Raw genomic sequence first — 22,481 nt, 5'->3', positions numbered from 1 at the left:
GAGTGGAATCAAAAAGACAAGGGCCAGTACACTAACCTACTTCCACTGATGTGTGTGCTGCTAAGAAAAGTATTTTTCCATTTACAGATTCTTTCAGTTTTTACTTATGTTTTATTATATTTTAACGTTTTAAATCATCAGACAAAATTATGATTAGCCGCATATTATGACTCAGTTTCTGCCCTGATGACAGCCAGACTGGTAGAATGGAGAAATCTCTTAAATGGAACCTGTCTGACATCTTGACATAGGATAAAAGATTGCAAAAGTAACACGTCATGTTTTGATCTAAAGAAATTCAAGAGCAGATCAACAAAGTTATTGACATCTGAGAATGGTTACAATGCCAATTCTGAGGCTTGTGGGTACAAGAGTACATTGATAACACGAAAGAAGTCAGAACATATGAGGCCCAACTGGACTCTTTTTCCTTCCCGTGACCCTGACTGGTCTGACTTTGGTGTTGAAGGGTTTTCTAACCACTTTAGGCATCGTGCAACTACTGTTTTTTTTTCTTTTTCTTTTTTCTCAAATAAAATAAAAATATGATTTGGGGTTAAGTTTTATCTTCAAAAGCCAATGTGCATATTAAAGTGCTGTCTTCTTAAAACTTTACGTAAATAGTAATATTAACTTTTTTTTTTTTTTTCAGAGATTCCTAAAACGGAAACCAACTTTGAAGAGCGTCTCATCCTTAAGGCCTTCCTGCTCAAGTTTATGAACGCATACGCTCCCATATTTTACGTGGCTTTCTTCAAGGGACGGTAAGACGCGAATCCTCGTATGCATGTTCCTGTGTGTAGTTTGACATGATGTTGAGCTGTGGGAACCGTGTATTCACGCAAAAACATAAATTATTAATGAAGAAAAAAGAGGCCTGTCGTTGATTTTTAAAGATTTATGTTATGCCAAGAAGAGTCTTTTCTTAAACAAGAAATATGTTTTTATTTCTTAAACATCTGTATATAAAAGAAATGATTAATTAATTTTGGTAAAACCAAAAAAAAAAAAAAAAACATACCCCATGAATGTTACCTTTTGTTTGCTCTTGTAGGTTTGCGGGTCGACCTGGAAGTTATGTGTATGTCTTCAATGATTATCGCATGGAGGAGGTTTGTTTCTGTAAAACCTTAGCTAAGAAGGTCAAGTATACGAGGATCCTGCACGGCTCTGGAACTGACCCTCTGTGTTTCCCTTAGTGCGCACCAGGAGGCTGCCTGATCGAGTTGTGCATTCAGCTCAGCATCATCATGCTGGGCAAGCAGCTGATCCAGAACAACATCTTCGAAATCGGGATCCCGTGAGTCGACCGCTTTCTTTTTGCTTTCTGTGCCATAGCTGGACCTGAGACTTAGACGTCTGACGGTCTAAACCAGCCCAGAGGGCAGCTGTGAGACGAAACCTTTGCAGAAGTTTTCGTCTTTACAACTTCAAATTTCAATGCATTTTATTGCGAAGTAGTGCATAATTTTTAAATGTAAGGAAAGTGATCCAGCCATCCATCTGCTTTTTGGAGTATGCATTTGCAAAGTGGCTCAAACTTTGTCAGCTTGAATGAAGGCAGTGTGTGAACAACAGTTTCCAAGTTCTTCCACATATTCTCAGTTGGATTTAGGTCTGTACTTTGACTGCAACCATTCCAACACATGACAATACTTGGACTTAAAGCACTAAACTGAAGGGGTGTGTGTTTAGGATCCTGTTGTTTGTTCTGCTTGAAGGGATTTTTCTATTTAAGTTTTTTCCAGGATTCCACTGTATGTAGATCTTCCTATTAAATCTAAACATCTTTTGTGGCTGCAGATGAAAAGCATCCCCCCAAGCTGCCACATCATGCTACTCTCAGGGTTGCATGTTGAGGCTGCTGTGTATTTTCAGCTTTTTTTCTGCAAACAGGATTTAATATAGTTTTCTTTCAATGACGGCTTTCATCTGGCCGCTCTTAAAAGTAAATCATCTGAATTTCAGTTGCGTAGTCATATTGACCTTTTGTCCCAGAAGGTAAATCCCCATACACCAAAACATATTCCGATGGACGACTTGGGGTTCAGTGTCTTGCCAACAATCTGGACTTGAACTCAAAAATCTTCCAACTTTTTTCCAATTGAGACAGAACAACTCAGCTCCTCTACGAACATTAGATTCCAATACTTGTTCTATGAAAGGAGAAGATGGAGCAGCTCCGTACCTTTGGCCTCTTGGCTGCTTCCCTGAAGGTAGTTTGTTGCACATTGTTTTATTTTGTGGTATTCAGAGTAAAATTGTGTTTCTGACTGCAGCACAACAATGTCTCTGTTGTTTTTCTGTGTTTACCATGAAGCTCCCACTCACTCACCCGTGCTCGATCGCAATACTGCGCAAGATTCCTTCTAATAACATTTCCTCTGGGTCAGAACGGAGGTGCACCATTTTGTCTAATTATAGCTCAGTTTTTACAAGCAGATCCAAAGGGTCAGACGTCAGCTCTGTTTATATCAGCACCTGGCCTGAGGCAGCATTGTTACTGTTGCTATAAGCACAGCTTAACCCTGCGACCCGTTTGATTGGCCTCATCAAAGGTTCTAGTATGCGTGGTCAATGAGCTGTGACACACGCAACACAACTTACTACGTTCCGTCAAGTGGTCTGCGTCACATTTATACGCTTCAAAGTTTTCACGCCTGGTAGGAAGCCAGTGGTTTACTGAAGAACTCAACATCAGAGGTCTGGTTTAGAGGAATTCAGGGGTTACAGTTAAGCTACTCAGCAAGCATGTGAAGTCATGGCCAAATGTTTTGAGACTGACAGATGTGTCCTCTGGCTATAAAACTTTTAAAATCTTTTGTTTTAGTCTAGAGTATTTACTGGGATGTTGTCCAGAACTTTCATTTTACTCAGATTGCTTTACATCGTCTCCACCAAATTCTAATTAATGGTGGTCATTTCCTATCTGATAAGAGCTTGGACTTGAACACAGTATCTTGACCACTTGAACCGACATGTTGTGATGTATAAACACTTGGGGTTTGGGAAACTTCCTAACCAAAGATCCAAAATTTAAAAGTTCCAATATTTGAGCCACTGATGAAAGCTCCACAAGGTGATGCTAGTACTATAGTGTTTCAACAAAGGGATTGTGTGTCTTGGACGATGTTTAAAGTTAGTTGACCTGCTAAATGGTCAAGGAGTCAAAGACAGTTCTTCTGAGACCAAAACCAAGACGGCATCCTCCAAGGCTCAAAACAAAACCAAACCTTCAAAAACCAGACCTTCCAAGAGTAATACTCTACATTCCAAGATCAAGATCACAGCCAGACCTTCCAAGATCAAGACTGGATCTACCAACACCAAGACTGGACCTTCGATAAATCAAGACCAATACCTGACCTTCCAAGATAAAGACTAAAACCAAACTTCCCAAAACTAAGAGCAGCCCTTCTAAGAACAAGACTGAACTTTCTAGGACCGAGACCAAACCTTCCAAGACCAAGACCGGATCTACCAACACCAAGATCGGGCCTTCCAAAAATCAAGACTGTTACCTGACCTTCCACGACAGAGACCAAGACTGGACATCTGAACACCAAGACCAGACCAGGCAGAATTGTGAGTAAGCAAACCCCTTTAAATGAGAATCAACTGAACACATGGATAGTTTTAGGTTGCTTCACTGTTGGTAACACACAAGACTCATCATTGTGTTTACCTGTTCTTTTACAGAAAACCGATTTTTCTATCCAAAACAAGTTTAACCTGAGAACACAGCTTTTGACCTGCTGTCCATCCTTGTACATCCTGCAGAGTTTCAGTCTCTGCTTTATGTTTTTCTTGAACAGCGCTGCCCTTCATATCTTATGGCCACCGTCCAAAAGTTTTCAACTCACCGCCTGCAGAGACATGTTCATCCACCTGCTGCCAGTAATAAGCATCTTTGCACTGGTGGCAGCAAAATCTAGTAGACTATTTTGGTTCTTGGAACCCTCTACATCTGAACCCTTCCACTTGAATTTCTTGGTGTTCTTGGAGTGTAGTATATTTTGAGGTGTAGTATGAAACCACCTTTTGAGGTACACACACTCGGTTTCTTGTTAGCACAGAGAGCGACGCAGTCAATCACAAAACAGCAATTCATTGGTGAGGGGAAGAAAAGACGTTAAAGAGGCTTTGAACATCTCACTGCATTGTTGTTGCTAGAAACTTTTAATCTGTCGAGATTTTCACAAAAATGTTCACACAATCACATTTCAGGCTTACAGACAGTAGATTATAAAGGAGAAAATATTTAATGAGCAGCAGCGGGGTGCATGAAGGCCAATAGGCAGACTGCAACAAAATCTGTATGGTAGTACAGATTTCAAATATCTCAAATATCTGTTCTCATACTCAAACTATGCTCCCGCTTGCTTACAAACGCTCTATGTTCCGTTGTGTTTCTGAACTCTCTTTCAAATATTCTCTGCTACTATTAATCATTTTGCTCCTGCTCAAACTTGCTCCCTGCATGCTCAGGTTTGTTCTCTTCCAGTGGAATACTTTTTTTTGTCTCTCAGAAAAACGAAGCGGTGACTTGGTTTACCATCTGATCAAGTACAGGTCCACTGAGGTCCACCTGTTGAATTGCTAGAACTTCCCCAAGATGATGTCAAGCTGATGGCAAAGAGTGAGCTAGAGGAGAAGGATGCAAACCGGGTCTGTTTTTTGCTCAAGAGCAGAATTTTGAGCTTGAGCGTCCTGTTGCCAAATTGAACAATTATGAAAGAATGCTTCTCTTACATCAGCACTTGAAATGCACACCTTGAAACAGATTGGCTAAGACTGGAAAACTGGAAAAGCGTTTCCTTCGTCAGTGAGTCTCGCCTACGGCTGGGACATTGAGATGGGGGATTTGGCAAAAACGATATAACACTGTGGATACATGTTTCCTTGGAGGTACAATGCCACTTTTAGATGTCCAAACATAAGTAAAAATCTGCATCTTAGTAATCTATAAAGTTAAACAATTCAGTCACCATAAAAGCTAGAAATGCAAAGTTTCTAAGCAACACAAATTACTTTGCGAGTTGAAATCTTTCAGCTCCACTGCAGAATGAACGTCTTGGTTTGACAACTTCCAACAACAGATTCCGTTCATAGAACACAAATAAGGGACAGAGTATTCTCAAGGCAACATATGGTTGCTAGGCTGGGCCTTCGTATCCTCCCAGAGGATACATTTCTGTGGAATATTCACAGTGACGTCCTTCTGAGACCCAACGTGTCTCTGAAATTGACTCGCTTAAAACAGCCTCAGTCTGATGAACGAGAAAACAGGTGAAATGATCACATGTCACATGCTGCGTTATCCCCCAGAATATTTGCATGCCGTGCTCAAAAAAGGATCGACATGGTTAGCAGCCAGTCAGGTAGGCCGTGGTGTTTAGCATGTGGGAGGCTCAATGTGTGCCACGGAAAATATCCCCCACACAAACCAAACCACCAGCTGCAGCCGGAGTCTTTAAACATGGCAAAAGAGACGCATGCTTTCATTTTATTAACCTCTTTCCAATGTTGGCAATTTGCTGATATATTTCTAATTTGTTATTGTTCGACTTCAGTGAGTCTGCATGAACTGTAGCCTCAGTTTCTTCTTCTCCTCTGTGAGGAGTTTAGATTGGTCTTATATGTATGCACTGCAAAACCAACAATCACGCATGTTTCCATTTTCACTACAGGTTTTACAAGTTTCGAATTCATACAAACACCCAACCACACACCCGCCATACAGCCTGCGCACAATGTCAGACGTGTGTGACTTTGCACAGGGACTATTAATACGTCTTCGCACTCGGAGAGAGCACGTCTTTACTGTTAGACGACAACCACGGCTGTTTGACATCATAAAGTCTTCTGAATTTTTAATTCAGAAGAATCAAAAATAGTGACACCTGTAAACCCTCCGTCTCATTTCTGTTGCACCGATTCAGGTTTGCATGTCTGATAAGAGCCAGTCTTCCTGCCGTAACTTGCCTTCAGAAGCAGTCAGCCTCTGGTTGTTGGAGCGATGGGATTCCTCTGAGATGTTTGCTTCTGAGGCGCTGTAAACATTTAGACTTAGCTCATGACGGAGTGCTGCAGACTTGCTATGGCTCACTGGAAATAATGTCGTTTTACAGTCAATGCAGCACGTTGACAATGTTGACTTGAGCAAAAACACACGTTACATGTTTTTCTGCTAAGTCTGCTTTTTGATCCAATTAATGTTCATGAATTTGAATACAAATTTCTTAGTGTCTTGCAGGATTGGTTTAACCCACTAGGAACATACTTTGAAACAGTTTAAATGTTTTCTGACCTCATGAGTTTTGTGCCTCGTCGTCGTATATTTTCATCCTGTTAAAACACGAAACGCTGAGGCTGCTGAAAGTAACTGGGAAAGCAAACTGTCACGGCTTTTTAACATTGGGTCTAAATGTTAAGAAAGGAAAACTCAAGTCCTGTTGTGTCTATGAGTTTTAGCATATTGATTATGTATCGTGATGAGGAAAGGTCAAATTTTTGTCGGATGCAGAGACTAAATTAATATTTGCAGAGACATACCTGATCTTTTTCAGATATTAAAAATGGCTTGACCATTTTGGGCTTAAAGTTCAATTCGCCATTTACAGTTTGGGATTGTTACCGATTGGTCGAAATGGTAGAGGTGAATCAGTGTGAGGTAATCCTCACTAATGTGGTTGATTTGACCAATTTAGCGTGTTAGCATTAGCCTCCGCGGAATCTGTGTTTGCATAGGGCTTTAAGGGTTAACAGAACTAACTTTTGAGTTAGTGGTATGCACCACTAAATTACTCTCATTTTATTTCATGTTCACTCGTAGCTTCTTGTCAAATTGTAAAGGTAAATCGATGTGAGGCAATTCTCACTAATGTGGCGATTTTAGAGGATTAGCGCACTGGCATTAGCTTCCATGTAGCGCTGTAACGTTAGCGGAAGATATTGTTCATGCTTAGTGCTTCAGGGCTAGCACAACTAACTTCATAGTTAGAAACGTGTTGTCAGTAGTTCATAGAATAAAAGAAAGACGTACATTTTACTCAAACATATACTTATAACAAGTAAAATCAGAGAAACCAATAATTTTAAGTGGTCTATTAATTTTTCCCGATCTGTATCTTCAGACATAATTGGAACATAAAGACACACAGCAGCTTTCTGGGGGCTAAAAAGTCAGGCCACATTTCACGAAGCAAAAACCCGTTTTAAGACAAACTGAACCTCTTGACTCCTCTGGTTCCTGTAGGAAACGTCCTAAGCTGCTATATTTTGTGTAAACATCACGTCTCATGAAACATTTACATAACATTTGCTTTACAAGTGCAGGACTTTTTGACTTTTTTTTAAGATGGCAACATCTTTAAGATCCAAGATGATGCTAGCTCGACTCTTTTAAGAGAATTTCCATCTAACTGTGTGGTCTGCACACAGTCAGAAATACTTAAATCTGACAGGGAAACACAGAATCCCTGCAAGGTGGAGTAGTTTTAACACGTTGGTTGAACAGCTCCCTATGTCTTTGGCTCAATCTGAACAGGAAGTTGAAGAAGCTGATCCGCACGCTGAAGGAGAAGGAGACGACTCAGAAGGAGAAGGACGAAGAGCGACCTCCCCGGCAGTGGAACCTGGACTACGCGCTGGTTCCGTTTGAAGGCCTCACACCAGAATACATGGAGATGAGTGAGTCTGCATACACACACACCACACACACACGCACAGAGAGAGAGAGAGAGAGGAAACGGCCCCGGGGACAATGAGAAACCAACAATCATTTTAATTGAGTTTCCCTGAACATCACACAGAGCTATTACATAATCTGACCCCCTCCACACACACGCACACACACGTCCCGCTCGTAAACACACGCAGTCGGACCGAAGCGCTTATGGATCCGGGATGTTCTGGAGTTGTTTGGATGGGAACTGCTCTTTGAAACTGATGGAAGTTGTTTAGATCTCATTTCACGAAGCAAATGGTGAAATCTTCAAAAAGAAAAGAAAAGAAAGAGAGAAAATGGGAATAGATACTCGACCATGTATATATGCTGCTTTCTGGAAGCTGTAAGTAAGCAGATAGGCTCGGTGTTTACACCAAACCCACAGTGTGTCCATGTCAGCCAGAAACCGCAGCGCATAAACACAGGCAGATAAAAGCTTTCCTTTCCCCCATGGATACATGTTCATTGTGACAAATTATTTAACATCACTCTAATGTTAGATAGTTTTCACTCTCATGGTCTTGTTGGTAAATAGTAAAAATATATTATTTGCTGTCATTTGAAAAGAGTGCCAACTTTTTGTTCAGGACAGATGTAAAAATAGTTTCTATGAAAAGTGTTTGGCTCTTTCTATTTTTGATAATTTGCCACACTTAAATAATGATCAAACGAATGCTAAATTTGAACAATTTAGTATTACTACACCTTTATTCAAGCAGATAAAAAAAAATCAAACAACTGATGGAGACTAAGATTTTTTCCACAAAGGTGACCTGGTTGAGAAAGGCAGCAGCACATGGATAATAGGCAAAGACAAATAAACTAACAATATATAAAGTGCAAACAACAAACAGAACAAAGCAGTTTCCATCTCATGATTCCATTTATAAAGACCTTAAAATTGGGCCTCTGTCTCTTTAAGAAGCTCCTGCTCTTTCTGAAGCTCCGCCCTCAGGAAGTCATCACAACATGGCTCCTCTATTAACCCTTTAATGTTTTTACCAGCATTTCACTGAGATGTGAAACATTCAGCAGATGGTGCAGTTCCACCAGGTGTTTGCTAATTGATATTAGCTAGTCTGAAGGAGCTCAGAGGAGGAGCTTTGTCTCGAAGCTCCTCCTGTCCTCCTCCTCTGAGGAGCTTCGAGACGAAGCTCGAAGCTCCTCAGATTAATTAACCCTTCTAGAACCGAACCTGTCGCCGCCGACATGTAAACATTTGCAGTACCGTAATTCCACCACACTTGGCGCTATCTGAAAAATTCCAACGGTTTCTGAAAGGGGAGACGTTGCACTTTCCAGCCAATATCGGGTTATTACGGTAATTTCACAGCTGCAGCTGCAGAGAGTGAAATTAATCCGGGGGGCACTCGTTTAATAGACGGTAAATTGTGAAAATGACTTGTTGGATATTGAAAGTTCCAGTTGTTATGGGTACATGGGTAAGTATATCATCTCACAGGACATTTAAATAACTACTTACAATTAAAATAAGGAAGATTTATATAGGCAGACGTTTGAAATTCGGGTCTAAAAGGGTTAATCTGCACAGATTAATGACAACCATTAATCTGTGAAGGTGTTTGGCACAGATTAATGGTTGCCACGGGAGATTAAAGGATTTCTCAAACATGTATGAAATAATCAAGGCAACACTCCAGGAATGTTTGATGTGAAAATGACATGATAACATGATGGTAAAGCTAAAAAAAGGTCCATTTTACATTATAGTGCTCAATTAAACAAATGTATTTTTGTAATCTTCCAGTCAAATGAAACAATGTCATTGTGGTTTCACTGAAGTCCAAAACGTCTAGAATTGATTAGAAATTAATTTATTTGAAATGTTTTTATTTTTTATGGGATGAGATCTTTTATCCTACTTCATGTCGTCAGACAGGTTCTATTCAAGTAAATTCTCGAATGTACAGGTATGGTTAGAGGCTAATAAAGATTACCGCAGCTTTCCCTTTCATTGTTGATTTAATGATGTTGGTAATTACAGTTAATACGGTGAAAGTTTTCACTTTCCAAGATGAAGACATCATTTTAAACCTTATTCCATATCTGGTCTGGATGTTTTTGTCTGATATTAAAACATTTTTAATCTGAAACATTCAAGAGCTAAACAAAAGAGAAAAAAAGAGAGGAAATCCATCAAAAGGGTAAACACTTTTTATGTCTCTGTGTTTTGAACAGAAGCCAATAAACTATCGCGATCTGTCGACAAGTATCCAAATCTCATAGGTTAACAGCATTACAAGTAACAACATGCAACCAAAGACTTTAGGAGGATCAGAAGAAGTATTTCTCTTCTCTGTGAACTTATCGGTCTCTGTTTGTGGAGGAGTTTCAGCCAACATTGCTTCAGTTTATTGAGGTTATAGGTAATAGATTTTGGACAGCTCTATTCGGATGTCTGACTTAGAATCAGTCTTTCTCGTGATTTTTTTTTATTTTATTTTTTTTACTTTTTTAAGACTTTCTCTTATAGAGAAGCTGCTACGCTATGTGACTCAGTTTGGACCAAGCTTTTCTGTTTCTATACCTGCAGCTGCTGTTTCCTCTGAAAAAGCCTAAAGGAGAAGACTTGTTTGGAAGGGTTACCATGAGAACGCCTCATTTAATCAAACATGAAATGTCAGAAATACCAGAGACATTTAAAAATGCTGCCCAGCTCGATTGCTGATATGTTATTATGAGTTTTTATACTGTTCATGAAGAATGCTGTAAATAATATTGTGCTTTTATTGTGAAAGAGTAAATGGAAACGGATTTTTGAAAAATGATGCACCTTTTACTGGGTTCATTTGGAAGGTCCCCGAAATGTTTCCTGTCGGAAACAAACGTCTGAGTTGAATGAAAACTTGACAAATGTGACGGATTTGCAAAGCTGCACTTTAATGAACCACAAAACACCAGCAATGAAGTCAGAAGAAAGGCCAAATATGGGAGTCTTCACACCTGGAACAGCCTGGAAAAAACCAGAAACAAGTGTCAAGTTTTGAAACTCAGAAATCTCCAAGTATTTTCCTCTACAATTTCTGAGATTAATCTAAAAGTTTCTGAGCAAATTTTTGACTTCTCACATTCAGAAATGTTCTTGATTTTTTTCTAGAAAATTTCTTAGGTTAATCCCTTTTTGTACATTGACCCCTAACTATCTTGTTGTGGTTATAAGTGTTTTTAGAGGGTATCTCAAGTATTTGCGGATGTTCTCTATTTCTTGGCAGCTGTTGACACAAACCTGTGAATATTGAGGGGTCAGCTGTCCTTCAGTCATCAGAAGGACATTGATAACAAACACGGCAACAGAACAACCAACCAAGAAATGAATGAAGTTGCAACAGTCAAAGTCCAGACCTCAACTCAACTAACATGCTGTGACCTCAGTGGACTGATGGATTGTTTTCAACAACATAAATCCTGTATAGCATTTCAAGATGGACAATGACTTCTTCAACAGCTGGGCAGATGAAGACGTTTGATTTAGTTGAAGGACGTTAAAGCGGAGCGGTGACTGATGGTTAGACACTGTCACGTAAAACAAGATGCCGCCATAGCTTGATATCTTTGATGCTTTGCTCCTTGCTGATGGGGGTCAAAGTTCAGCAACAGGACAGCAGAAACATCTAAATGTAAATTGTTGTTTTGTGTTTATTCTCCAAACTACAACGTGCAAAAAGCTACAAACCCACGTGGTGAAGCGTTTTGTAAGGTGGAAACATGGAGGTACCAGGCAAACGTTTCAGGTCTTTAATTACATTCCAGATTTTACAGCTTGAAAAGACAATTTTATGTGTTGAAAAGGGAGATTTTGTTTGACACAGGAGGGTGGGAGGAAACCCGCCTCGGGGCGCATCGCAGAATGTCAGAAATGTCTGCGTTCCACATGGAAAACACACACACACACACACACACACACACACACACTCTGACAGTCATGACTATGAGCGGACTGTTGCCGTTCGCAGGGATTTTTCTACGTGGGGCCTGTCTGTTCCTGCGCCGCCTTTGTGTGGCTGGGCCGGACCCGGCGACCTCGGCTCAGGTAGACGGCGAGGTTACTCTGAGCCTGCCCCGTAGCGCTCGGTGCGCCACTGCCGTATTCTCTTCCCGGCCGCTCTTTGTCTCGGCGTGGTGTCCCGAGGTGAAGCCGTCAGTCTCCGGCTCGCTGGAAATCCCCGTTCCCACACTGCTTAGGTTCCAGCGCTCCGATCGCAGCAACGCGTCGGGGGGCCCCGGCTGGCCCGACTGCTGCGTTCGTCTCGGGTTTCCTTCTGCGCATTCTTAAGACGGAGGTGAACCGATCATTAATCAGCAGAGATAGACACAACATTCTCATTGATCAGATATGCTTCCCCCTTTGGCAGCAGATGCTAAATATTCATGTTTATCATGGTGAAATCTAGCACCTGATATTTACCAGCAATATTCTCCAATCACTGGCAAGAAAGATCCAATCTTACTGCTCTTTGAGGGAGAACTCGGAGGAAACAAAACATTCAGTTGTTTCACTTTGAAGCAGCAAAGAATCAGTTATTTTAATTTACAGCTGAACATTTTTTAAAAAAGAAAAGAATCGTCCACATTTAAAAAGAAATCATGTAAAAAGTACAAATGAAGCTTTTACCTTTCCTGTTCAAAAAATTAGTACTTTATTGAAAAATTAATTTATTAACTTTTTACACATTATATAGATTTATTACACACAGATGGATGTTTAAATGCTTTTATGCCTGTTCATTATTATCATTTAAAAATCATAATTCATTTAAAGTTGAAATGTTACTTCAGACTAATAAAAGTAATATTTTTAATACATTTTTTTAAATGAAAAATGTTTTTAATACCTGCTTAACCATTGTACGTGCGAGGACTGAGACAAACGTAGAGGACTGAGGCAAATGATACAAGTTTTACGGGTGTGGGGTCAGTTGGACCCCAACCAAAACAAGGGTTTTAAAAAGGTTCTGTACTTTTTTATGAGCCTCACCAGGACACATTCTGATTTATTGAATATGACTGCTGCTTCCTTCCTTTGACTGGAGCTTTTCATTAATATGAGTTCTATGGCTCTCCACCCAGGACATTCCTCATGGGTGGTGGGGTCGGCACACAAACATGTCAAAGAAAAGTGGCATCCTAAACATTTTCATGAGGAGTGTGTGTGTGTGCGTGTGTGTGTGTGTGTGTGTGTGTAAATTGTATCTGAATGAAGTTCGTCATTTTAATTTGGTGCTAAACACTAAAGGGCTAGTTCAGTGTTTCCAAGGACAGCTTAAAATAATTTGTTAAAAATTTCAGGAATGTAGCCTGCAGAAAATCCATAATGTTGGATTTATGAAAAATATGACAAAGCAGCATGTTTTGGAAAATGAATTATCCCATCTTGTTTCAGTGTTTATTCTCATTTTAAATTCTTTCTTTGCGTGTTTTCTCCAGTGGAATAAAAGTTTCATGGATCAACAGCTGTCTTTCCAATAACACAGGGAATTAATTTTAACTGTACATAACAGAAGCAAATAATAACTTTTTCTGTTTTGTTTTGGTTCTACATCTCTCCACAGTTATCCAGTTTGGCTTTGTGTCTCTGTTCGTGGCGTCGTTCCCCCTGGCCCCGCTCTTCGCCCTGTTGAACAACGTCATTGAGATCAGGCTGGATGCCAGGAAGTTCGTCACAGAGTTACGCAGGCCAGTCGCTGCTCGAGCTAAAGACATTGGTAAGCTCATCCAACTTACCAACAGACTGGTACAAACATGTAAAAAAAAAAAGTTGGAGTCAAACATAAATTCGTCAGTTTCAGAAACTGATGGTCTGACGGGAATAATTCAGCGTAAAGTATATTTTTATCATGAAACATCCTAGTCAAAGGCCAGTCCTAAATCCAATTCCACTCTGTGGCGATATTTGAAAACTACTGTTCACATACTCTTTGAAGCCTCCAAAATGAGAAATGTTTAGATTTGTAAGCAAAATAAACCTTGTGAATTTTTCGTTGCGTCAGTTTTTCATATTAGTTTTAGTTTGTATTATTCCTCCATTTTCATAACATCTCTAACATTTGGCCCAGTTCCATGTAACCGAGGCCAAACCTCCTCCAAGTGCGGCTGACCTACTTACTACTCATTAATACTTCACACAGCCCCACTTGAGCAGAAATATCTCAAAGTTTAGCAGACACACACTCAGAGAAATCAAGAACGTTCTGGAAAACAACTTAGAAATAATTTCTCCTGAATAAAAATACTCTAAACGATGATGACACTGCTGTAATGCTGACGTCACTGTTCTCTCGCTCTCTCCCTTCTCCAGGCATTTGGTACAACATTTTGAGCGGAATGGGCAAACTGTCAGTAATAATAAATGTAAGTATGAACATAATCGCAGTATTTTTTTTACTAACAGTTAGTTTGTTAAAGTCAAAACCTTCCTCTGAACCTCTGGAAGTAACATCTCTATCTCATAATCATACTTTAGCTTAATGCTGTTAGCATTCAGCTCGCATTCCTTTTCAGTTCGTCCAGTCTCCAGGTTAAATGCATTATTTTCAAACACAATTACGCGATGTAATTAAATAAGAATTTGGGAGGAATCTCTCTGTTTTCCCACATGACCTGCTGGTAAAGAGTCTTAGTCATCACTTCTTCAGCCATTGAGTTTGTTTTTTTCCCCCTTTTTGATAAAGATTATGAAACTAAGAAGCTTAATGATAAAATGGTAAAATGTCTGGTCGTCTAATATATAATGCTCTCCTGCTGAAGCATTCAGAAATGTAAATCTGGTGAGGTCAGCCTTGGGCTGGGCATCTGTCCAACCAACCAAATCCTTTTCTGTTTACTTTAATACTGAAGAGATTTCTGAAGGTTTCCAAATCAAAGGACAGGAGTTTGAATAAGGTGGAGAGATGGACAAAAGGACTGCACTCCTTCGTACATGCTGTAAAAACAAGGAGACGGATTGCAGTGGAAAGGGAACGCAGGTCATCAGTCCATATTCAAAGTCCGTTTAAGCTTCAGCAAATTTCAGCAAAGTGTAAAGGTTTTAGTTTTGGAGCCTGTTTCCTTTTTTGTTGTCGGCAACTAATTTGTGCAAAAGGCTTTTCCAGATCCTGTAAATCTACTATTCTCCTTCATAGATCTTCAATAAGTGTCTTAAGTTTCCTTTTGCTTGGAGTATTGTTTTAATTAGAGAGGGATGCAAGGAAAACTCTTTTGGACTGGCAAAGAGGAACTTACCCACCGTCAAGAAGTCGACTTGCCTCGGCTTGAAGTGACCCAGTTCAAACAAGACAGTAGCTGCGCTTCCATTGACCGTATAGAAACATGACAACTTTGAAAAAAACTCTAATTTTTCCAAAAAGAAAAGTTTGCCAAAAACAACAAAGTGGGTTTGTTTTGCAAAGCTGCATCGCAGGAGTCATGTGATCAACAACCGAATGTTGCCACTGGTGCAAACCATGAAGAAGACGACCAGAAGTGGCCAGAGGATGACGACACGTGAACAAACTTATTCATGTGTGATTTTAATTGCGTTTCCTTTTTAACAGAAACACAGCCATTGCGAAAGTGAGTTGACAATGTTTGGCACAGATTTGTTATGGAAACCCAGATTAGATGATGTCTAGTCAATGTTTTCATCTGGAAGACTTTTTTGGACATGTTCTGGAACCAATTCTAACGTATGTTAGTCTCCATCATACTTTCACATTGGCTCTGTTGTGGATAGCTTTGTATGTATCGTAACTTTAAAAGTTCTCAACCTTTTCGATGACTGACGCACAAAACCAGCCACAGATCAAATTCAGTCCAGACAAAATCAAGAACCTCCATCCTGCATTCTATTTTTTTCATACAAATTTTATTAAAATGGAGCTGCTAGCAAAGGAAACACTACAGATAGTCTGGTATGTTTGGGTCCAGCAGGGTGCCAGTGCCAACTTCAAGAATGATTTAAGATTTTAAAGGAATAATACCCTAAAAATAAAATAGTCTGACTCAGTTTTTTTCTCTGGTTAGGCCTTTGTGATCGCCTTCACGTCAGACTTCATCCCTCGGCTCGTCTACCAGTACATGTACAGCCAGACGGGCACCATGCACGGATTCATCGACCACACGCTCTCCTTCTTCAACGTTTCCAATTTCAAGCCTGGCACCGCGCCACACAGCTCAGACCACGGAGACATCACTGTCTGCCGGTACGAATCCCACCACAAAAAGAAAAAAAAAAAAACTCACTCAGGCCTCTTATATCTTATCAAATACTCCCAGTCGTTACAGTGTGTGGCTTTCAGGAACGAAACACTCTTTACATGTTTGACAAAGATCTTTACTCGTATTGTACCTTTGAAAAAAAAAAAAATTAAAAATAGGTCAGTTCATATCATGATTAGCCATTCTCAAATAATGAGGAGTAGACAATGGATAGATGAATTAATGTGATATGTCGAAAATGTAATTATCTTGTTTCAGTCAACAGAGGAACCTTTTCTTAGTAATTGGAAGTGACTTTATTCAGAGAGACAGTTATGTGTCACAAGGAACCTCCAAGTCATTCTGTGCAGAAAACCTAAAAGTCATACTAAAAACCAGGAAAATCTCACAAATGTATGTGTATTACAGAATGGTATATTTAAAGGCCAATCATCATAATCTGCAGTCCAGAACAGCTTTGAGCAGATGCTGAGATGACTAGCTGGTTTAACTGGATTTCAAATATTACCTAAAGCACTTATTCATTGTAATTTAATTTTGAGTTAAAGACACAATCAAAAAAATAAACATGCATTTATTTAGTTTTCAAATGTTTATCGCATTAAACATACTTTTTATTTTATTTTTTTTTGCAATTCTGCTCTTTGGAATGTAAAATTAGTACAACAATCTGGTATTAGCATGGTAATTAGCATTGTTAGCGTCTCTGGCAGCTAGATGCAAACTGCTGCTTACATGACTTTGTAGACTTTGTAGTTTGTTTACTGGAGTTTTAAAACAGTGTCACTTTAATGAAAGTGGTTTGTCCTCCTTTAGCTCCTATTCCATAAGTTTGAGTTTTATTGAGGTTTCTTCAAAGTGAGGGAAAAACGTCAACCCTTCTTTCAGGCAGTCGACAAGCAGTGCGCAGCAACAGACGGGGGATGGAAATGTTATCAAAATGACTTAAAAATGTCAATGGCAACAGAACTCCAGGAAATTAGAATATGCAATTCCATAAAAACAAAATGATGACACTTTTTCTTTTATTTTTTAACCACCATAACTTTTCTCAGTAGTCTTAGTGTCGGCCACACACCCAATCCTGCTTGGGAGAAAACAACAACAGCATATTTTTGGAATGTGATGTGTATCGTCCTTTATTTAGAAGCTGTACTTCACTATTTCTGAAGCTGCAGTTACAGTTATAATCCTGTAAGTGTTGGAACTTTAACTTCTAAAACTCAACCGGAATGTCTACTAATGTAATTTGCTGAAGCCCCCTCTCCATTGTCAAGTCTCATTTATGGTTCAGTTCCAGCCACGTTTGGTGCCTCTCCACTGGCAGCGTGTCCCTCACTATGTGGGCGTGAATACTGATAGAAACTTGGGCGGGAATGTGGGAATGTGAGCACACAGGATCTGTCGTCGACACTCTTGATGATGGCATTTTGCATCTGTAATTTTGGATGACCAGTTTCTCAAAAATCTCTTGCTATAATTGTTCGTTTCGAGTTGCCCCATCCAGTTGCAACGAGCTATAAGTGCCGCCTTAGATCATCCAATCACGTAAACCCATGAGCCAATCACGGAATGTCGTCTGCTGCCAATCAAATTTCTTACGCACAATTCCTGGCCAGGACCGCAGGTAGTTCCAAAAAACATGGAGTTTATCTTTGGCAAATAGAGTCTAAATATGGTCTAGACCAGTGTTTTTCAACCTTTTTTGAGCCAAGGTACATTGTTTTAATTGAAAAAATCACGAGACACACCACCAACCAAAAATGTAAACAAAGATACTCTGTAGCAGCCTATATTACACATATAATCATTCTTATCAAAGTGTCTTGAATAGGAATCCAATAAACACAAAAACATATTTTTATCATATTTTACATTTCTTATTTCAAATTGCACTTAACATGTCCACTTCAAAAATACACCTGAATAGTGCCACAACACTGTGGTGAGTGATGCATGAATGTAGTAACATTCATGCATCACTCTTGTTTTAATGTAAAATGCTCTGTACCTACTGTCATCTAGTGATAATAAAATTACATGATTACGTAGTCACTACTACAGCAAAGACATAAAATATTAAACATAAAAGGTTTAAGGTTGAAAACACCTTATTGCCAACACCACAGCTTTTTTAATTTAATAATGTCAATAACTGCAAAGACAGTTCACCATTGTATCTTCAACGCATTTTTGCTGGTGCCAAAGGCAAGAATCTCCTTTAGAATGTTAAAATAAAGAGCTGTAGTGGGAAAGGTCACGGATGACGGCGGCCATAGACAGCCAAGGCCGACCTGCAGTTACATAAGTCGGCGAAGCAAGAATGCCATCTTTGTGCTGGAGTGCCGTGATGCGTCACACCAAAAGTATGATGAGACCCTTTACGCCTGTAACGGTTATTAGGCATGAAATTGGTAACAAATGTCCTAAGAAGGGTTTTTTTTGTGTCCAATATGTACATCGCTGTGTACAACAGCTGTTCCTTGGTTCAAGAGCCAGTCATCCAGCTCTTGATGTCAAAAACTCCATGAAGTTAATGTCTTTTTATATCCCTTTTGTCATCCCTCGTTGATGTTGGGATTGTGGCTGGTATGGATGAATACATGTCACAGGACAGGCGAATGAATGGATGCATGGTAGTGTCAAGCTGAGTAGAAAGGAAGGGTGGGGGGGCTGACAGCATTGATGAAATGATCAGATAAGAAGGCAAAGAAACTAGGCTTCTTTTATAACGAGGAAAAGATTAAGCATGATGGAAAGATACCGGGACGGCAGAGAGCAGAGGAGGAACGTATCCGCTCTGGGTGGTTTTTATAAAGATAGACGGAGTGACAGAACCATTTCAATTTTTAATCAGATTTAAAAACAGCAGTATGATGGACTAAGTCATAATTTCTGCATCAGCGGACTGCACGCCTCTTCAGTAATGTCGTCAAAGCTTCAGCGTTTTGTATTATTTTGGGATTTCACGTAATTTTTACGTGACGGTTGGCACAAAGTAAAAGGAGACTTCTCGTGGCTTTAATTCTATGCCAAATGTTTTTTCTAAATAACGTTGAGAACTGTTTGTCGTTTTCCTTTAACTTCACAATTACACTGTCCTTTGCGGTACTCCCACAAGAAATAGGAAAAAAGTGTTGTAAGAATCAAGGAGTGGGAATGTGAATTATGGTGAATACGAGAAGCCTAAGTAGATGTAGGTCTTCTTGGAAAAAGACTTATTAAAGTCGTCATCTGAATCACGGAGGTAAGCATGGTGTGCTCCATAAGCCGAGGGCGTCAGTCAAACAGCCAATTACTTAATTTGAGTTAGTTAAAATAGATTACAAATGTGCACGTGTACATTTTAGACCCAATTAACCGCTCTGTGTGTTTGTGTGTGCTCAGCTTAAAGAGAGCTCTGTACTTGTAATTCTTCACTACAAGTTTTAGTTGGTGGTAATGAATCTGTAGGTGACGTTCATCCTGATTAGCTTAGTGCTACTTTCTAAATTACTGACAAACTGTTGGTGCGTCTGTATGGTACAGACTTAGTTAAGCTCATCTATCAACACTTCTGTCTTTGAGCTAATTTACAATCGTAACACACACACACACACACACACACACACACACACACACACACACACACACACCCCCACACACACACACACACTTGCCCTGTACTTTGTGGTTTTGTGCTCAGTTTGTACTCGGGTGTCTTCAAGTGAGCTAGCTTAGCAATAGCATACCGAGATAGCGTCGCTCATCTTCTCCATTTACAAGAAGGTAAGGATTTTAATATTCCTCCACCTTCTGTTCTATTATTATATGGAAACTTTGCTAGTATTAGAGGCTGGGCTTAAAAACTGCACCTCAGAGACACTGAAAACAGAAGTCCAACCAAGAAACCTAAGAAAACATTTTGACAGGTGATTATTTAACTTCACTAAATATTTTCCACTATCAGGACGACATTCAAATTAATTTTCTTTGAAGGAGGACATAATTAAGTATAGTATTGAAAAGCTTGGAGTGTCTCTTAGTATTGACTTGAATGAATAAACCCAAATGTAGTGCAGGGTACACTGAGGAAGGGCAAAAATAAAAACTCAAAGTGTACAAAAGGTCTGAAAAAAGACATATCTTAAGAGTTAATGTTGCTAGAGTCTAACACTGAGGAAGCCTCAGTTTTTTTGCAATGTTTTTACAGCATCCAGATGCTGTAAAACGTCCAGAAAGAACCTTGTTCTGCTTCCCATCGCCTCAAACGAAAGAATACATTTCTCTGTTTTGTTAATTACAAACAGGCATTTTTGCCTTTTTTTTTTGTCAAGTACCAAAAAACTGCTACACAAATAGTTTAAAACATGGTGAGTCATGTTTGAAAATGACGGTGTGTTTTTGGCGAGCAACCGTGATCGAGCTGTATAGCAACTTATGAACTGATTTCTGTCTTCAACAAAAGCTACATATACAGGGTGACAGATACAATACAAAGTCCTTCATGAAGGTCCTTCTCCTGCCTTCGTCGACGTCTATAAATCGTTGTATAAAGTTTGCTGCTCTGACATCAGGCTGCCTGTGTTTATGTTCTTATCGCCCTGAAGTCAAGCGAGGGCCAAGCAGCTATGTGAAGGATTATTGGGAGGTTTATTATTGGACATCTGTTCTTGGTGCATCAGGCGAAAATATTTACTCTTCATTTCATGAGCTGCAGAGATGAGCTCTGCTCAGAAAATTATTACCGCAGAACTAATAAGAGGGAATCCAGTAAGCATCATGCCGCAGATTTTGGATTTTGCTCGACTTGCTAAATTATTTCTGTGTATGTGACATATTGACGTGCGTTATTTACCCCTTTTTAACATTCAAAAACTCAAGCAGTCAGAAGTTAAGGCTCCACATAACCCGTTTTTGCCTTTTTAAAACCATATGTTCAGTTGTTATTGATTTGCATTATCTAACACTGGCAGAAAATGGACATCTGCGTTTTTTATTATCCACAGAAACACTTGTAAGAAGGCTTTTGGAATTAATCTGCAAACTCGCATGCAACTTCCCTCAATCTGAGCCTTGTGTTCACTTAGTTACATTTATGTTTTACAAATCACTGCTGAGATGAGAGAGGAGGCACGACATTGTTGAAGATCACCAGTAGGGCACGCGGTGGATGTAAACACATAAAACTCATTCTCCTTGGTAAAGAGAGACGAATTGAACCATGTAGTGAGTAGATGGTTCTGTTCAAGGACAGCTTGTGTGCTGTACTACAATTTTATTAACAAGGCCTCAAAACCTGGATCTCCGTATGGGCGCCATGGGGCGTCAAGTAAGGTGACAAACGAAGCGGAAGAAGCACCAGAAACTACGACGGTGTATTGTACTTAGGAAAACAAGAGGAATACATTTTTGTCAAAAAATCTCTGACATTTTCTAGAAAAAACTTGTACCGTATTTTCCGCACTATAAGACGCATCTAAAAACCTTCAATTTCCTCAAAAGCCGACAGTGCGCCTTATATATGGACCAATATTGAGCCACAACAGGTCTAGCAACTACGGTAAGCAGCTGCCGACTTCATTTTCGCCCGTAGAAGAAGAAGCGTGCGGTGCATGCTGGGATAGTTGTCAGAACGCTGGTTTGTTATAAAGTTTGACTTATCTACCTACCGACCGTCTAGAATCAGGTCATCTGCAGGTCATTTAGCACCACGTTCTCCACCAACATGCTGTGCGCGAACGGAGAAGGGTGACTATCGTCCGGCCACGCCCCGGTCCAGTCAGAAGGCTCTCCTCGCCGACTGGAGTTGGACTGTTTTGTTGACATTCTTCATGTCAACAAAGTGGCTTTAGACATTCATCCATGGTGCTTCAACTAGGGTTACCAACGGACCAGCCCCTATACATTTAAAGCTGGAGGGGGCGGATGAAGAGAGACAGAGACTGTGGCGGCAGCATGTCGGTTGGTCTGTGTTACCCAGAAAGCAGTTGGGCACAATATCGCAACACCACCGCAGTGAGTGAAACAATGACTGGGGCAGCCTACTTTAAAACGTACTCGGGGACCATTTCTTTATTATTACACATCCACATTTGTAGAGTACGGAACAAATCACATCCCATATAGGCTCAGTAAGTGATGGGTGGCAACCCTAACTGTAGTGTGTATTCTATGCGCCTTATAATCCGGTGCGCCTTACAGTGCGGAAAACATGGTAAATGTCTTGAAAAATTTGCAAATTTGCTAAATAAACCAAAAAAAAACCCTCAGGTTTTCGTGAGGCCCCCAAACTGATAAAAATGCAATTATCAAATAAGTAAATAATTTGTAGGAAGCAAGTACTTTCTTTTTTTTTTGCCAAAAGTATCTTTTGAAAGTAAATGGGTGGTGATTTTTTCCCTCCCCCAAAATCACTTTTGGCAAAAATGATTTAGTCCATTATTTTAGGAAAGTGGCAATATCCATACAGGTAGTAGCAAATATTTTATTTTCTAGTTGTTGGCTGTCCCTCCCCTTTCTGCTACCCTGGGCAACTGCCCATATGGCCCAAATTAAA

The 22,481-nt window shown here is 39.8% G+C and overlaps 1 protein-coding gene across 1 annotated transcript in view; it reads left to right on the top strand.

Moving 5' to 3' along the window:
- ano2b (anoctamin 2b) overlaps positions 1-22,481 on the top strand; it is a 71,104-nt gene that overhangs the window by 38,958 nt on the left and 9,665 nt on the right. Inside the window, exons 19-25 of the mRNA XM_088003527.1 lie at positions 653-764; positions 1,055-1,112; positions 1,200-1,300; positions 7,550-7,692; positions 13,300-13,452; positions 14,046-14,098; positions 15,749-15,927. Of these exons, the coding sequence (XP_087859653.1) occupies positions 653-764; positions 1,055-1,112; positions 1,200-1,300; positions 7,550-7,692; positions 13,300-13,452; positions 14,046-14,098; positions 15,749-15,927 (799 nt within the window). The remainder of the gene's footprint in view (positions 1-652; positions 765-1,054; positions 1,113-1,199; positions 1,301-7,549; positions 7,693-13,299; positions 13,453-14,045; positions 14,099-15,748; positions 15,928-22,481) is intronic.

Source organism: Poecilia mexicana, unplaced genomic scaffold (assembly GCF_051168715.1).
Source record: "Poecilia mexicana isolate PSO_F unplaced genomic scaffold, ASM5116871v1 scaffold_23, whole genome shotgun sequence".
Classification (NCBI taxonomy): Eukaryota; Metazoa; Chordata; class Actinopteri; order Cyprinodontiformes; family Poeciliidae; genus Poecilia; species Poecilia mexicana.
Note: the sequence above shows the minus strand (reverse complement) of the source record. Positions and strands in the feature narration are given on the sequence as shown.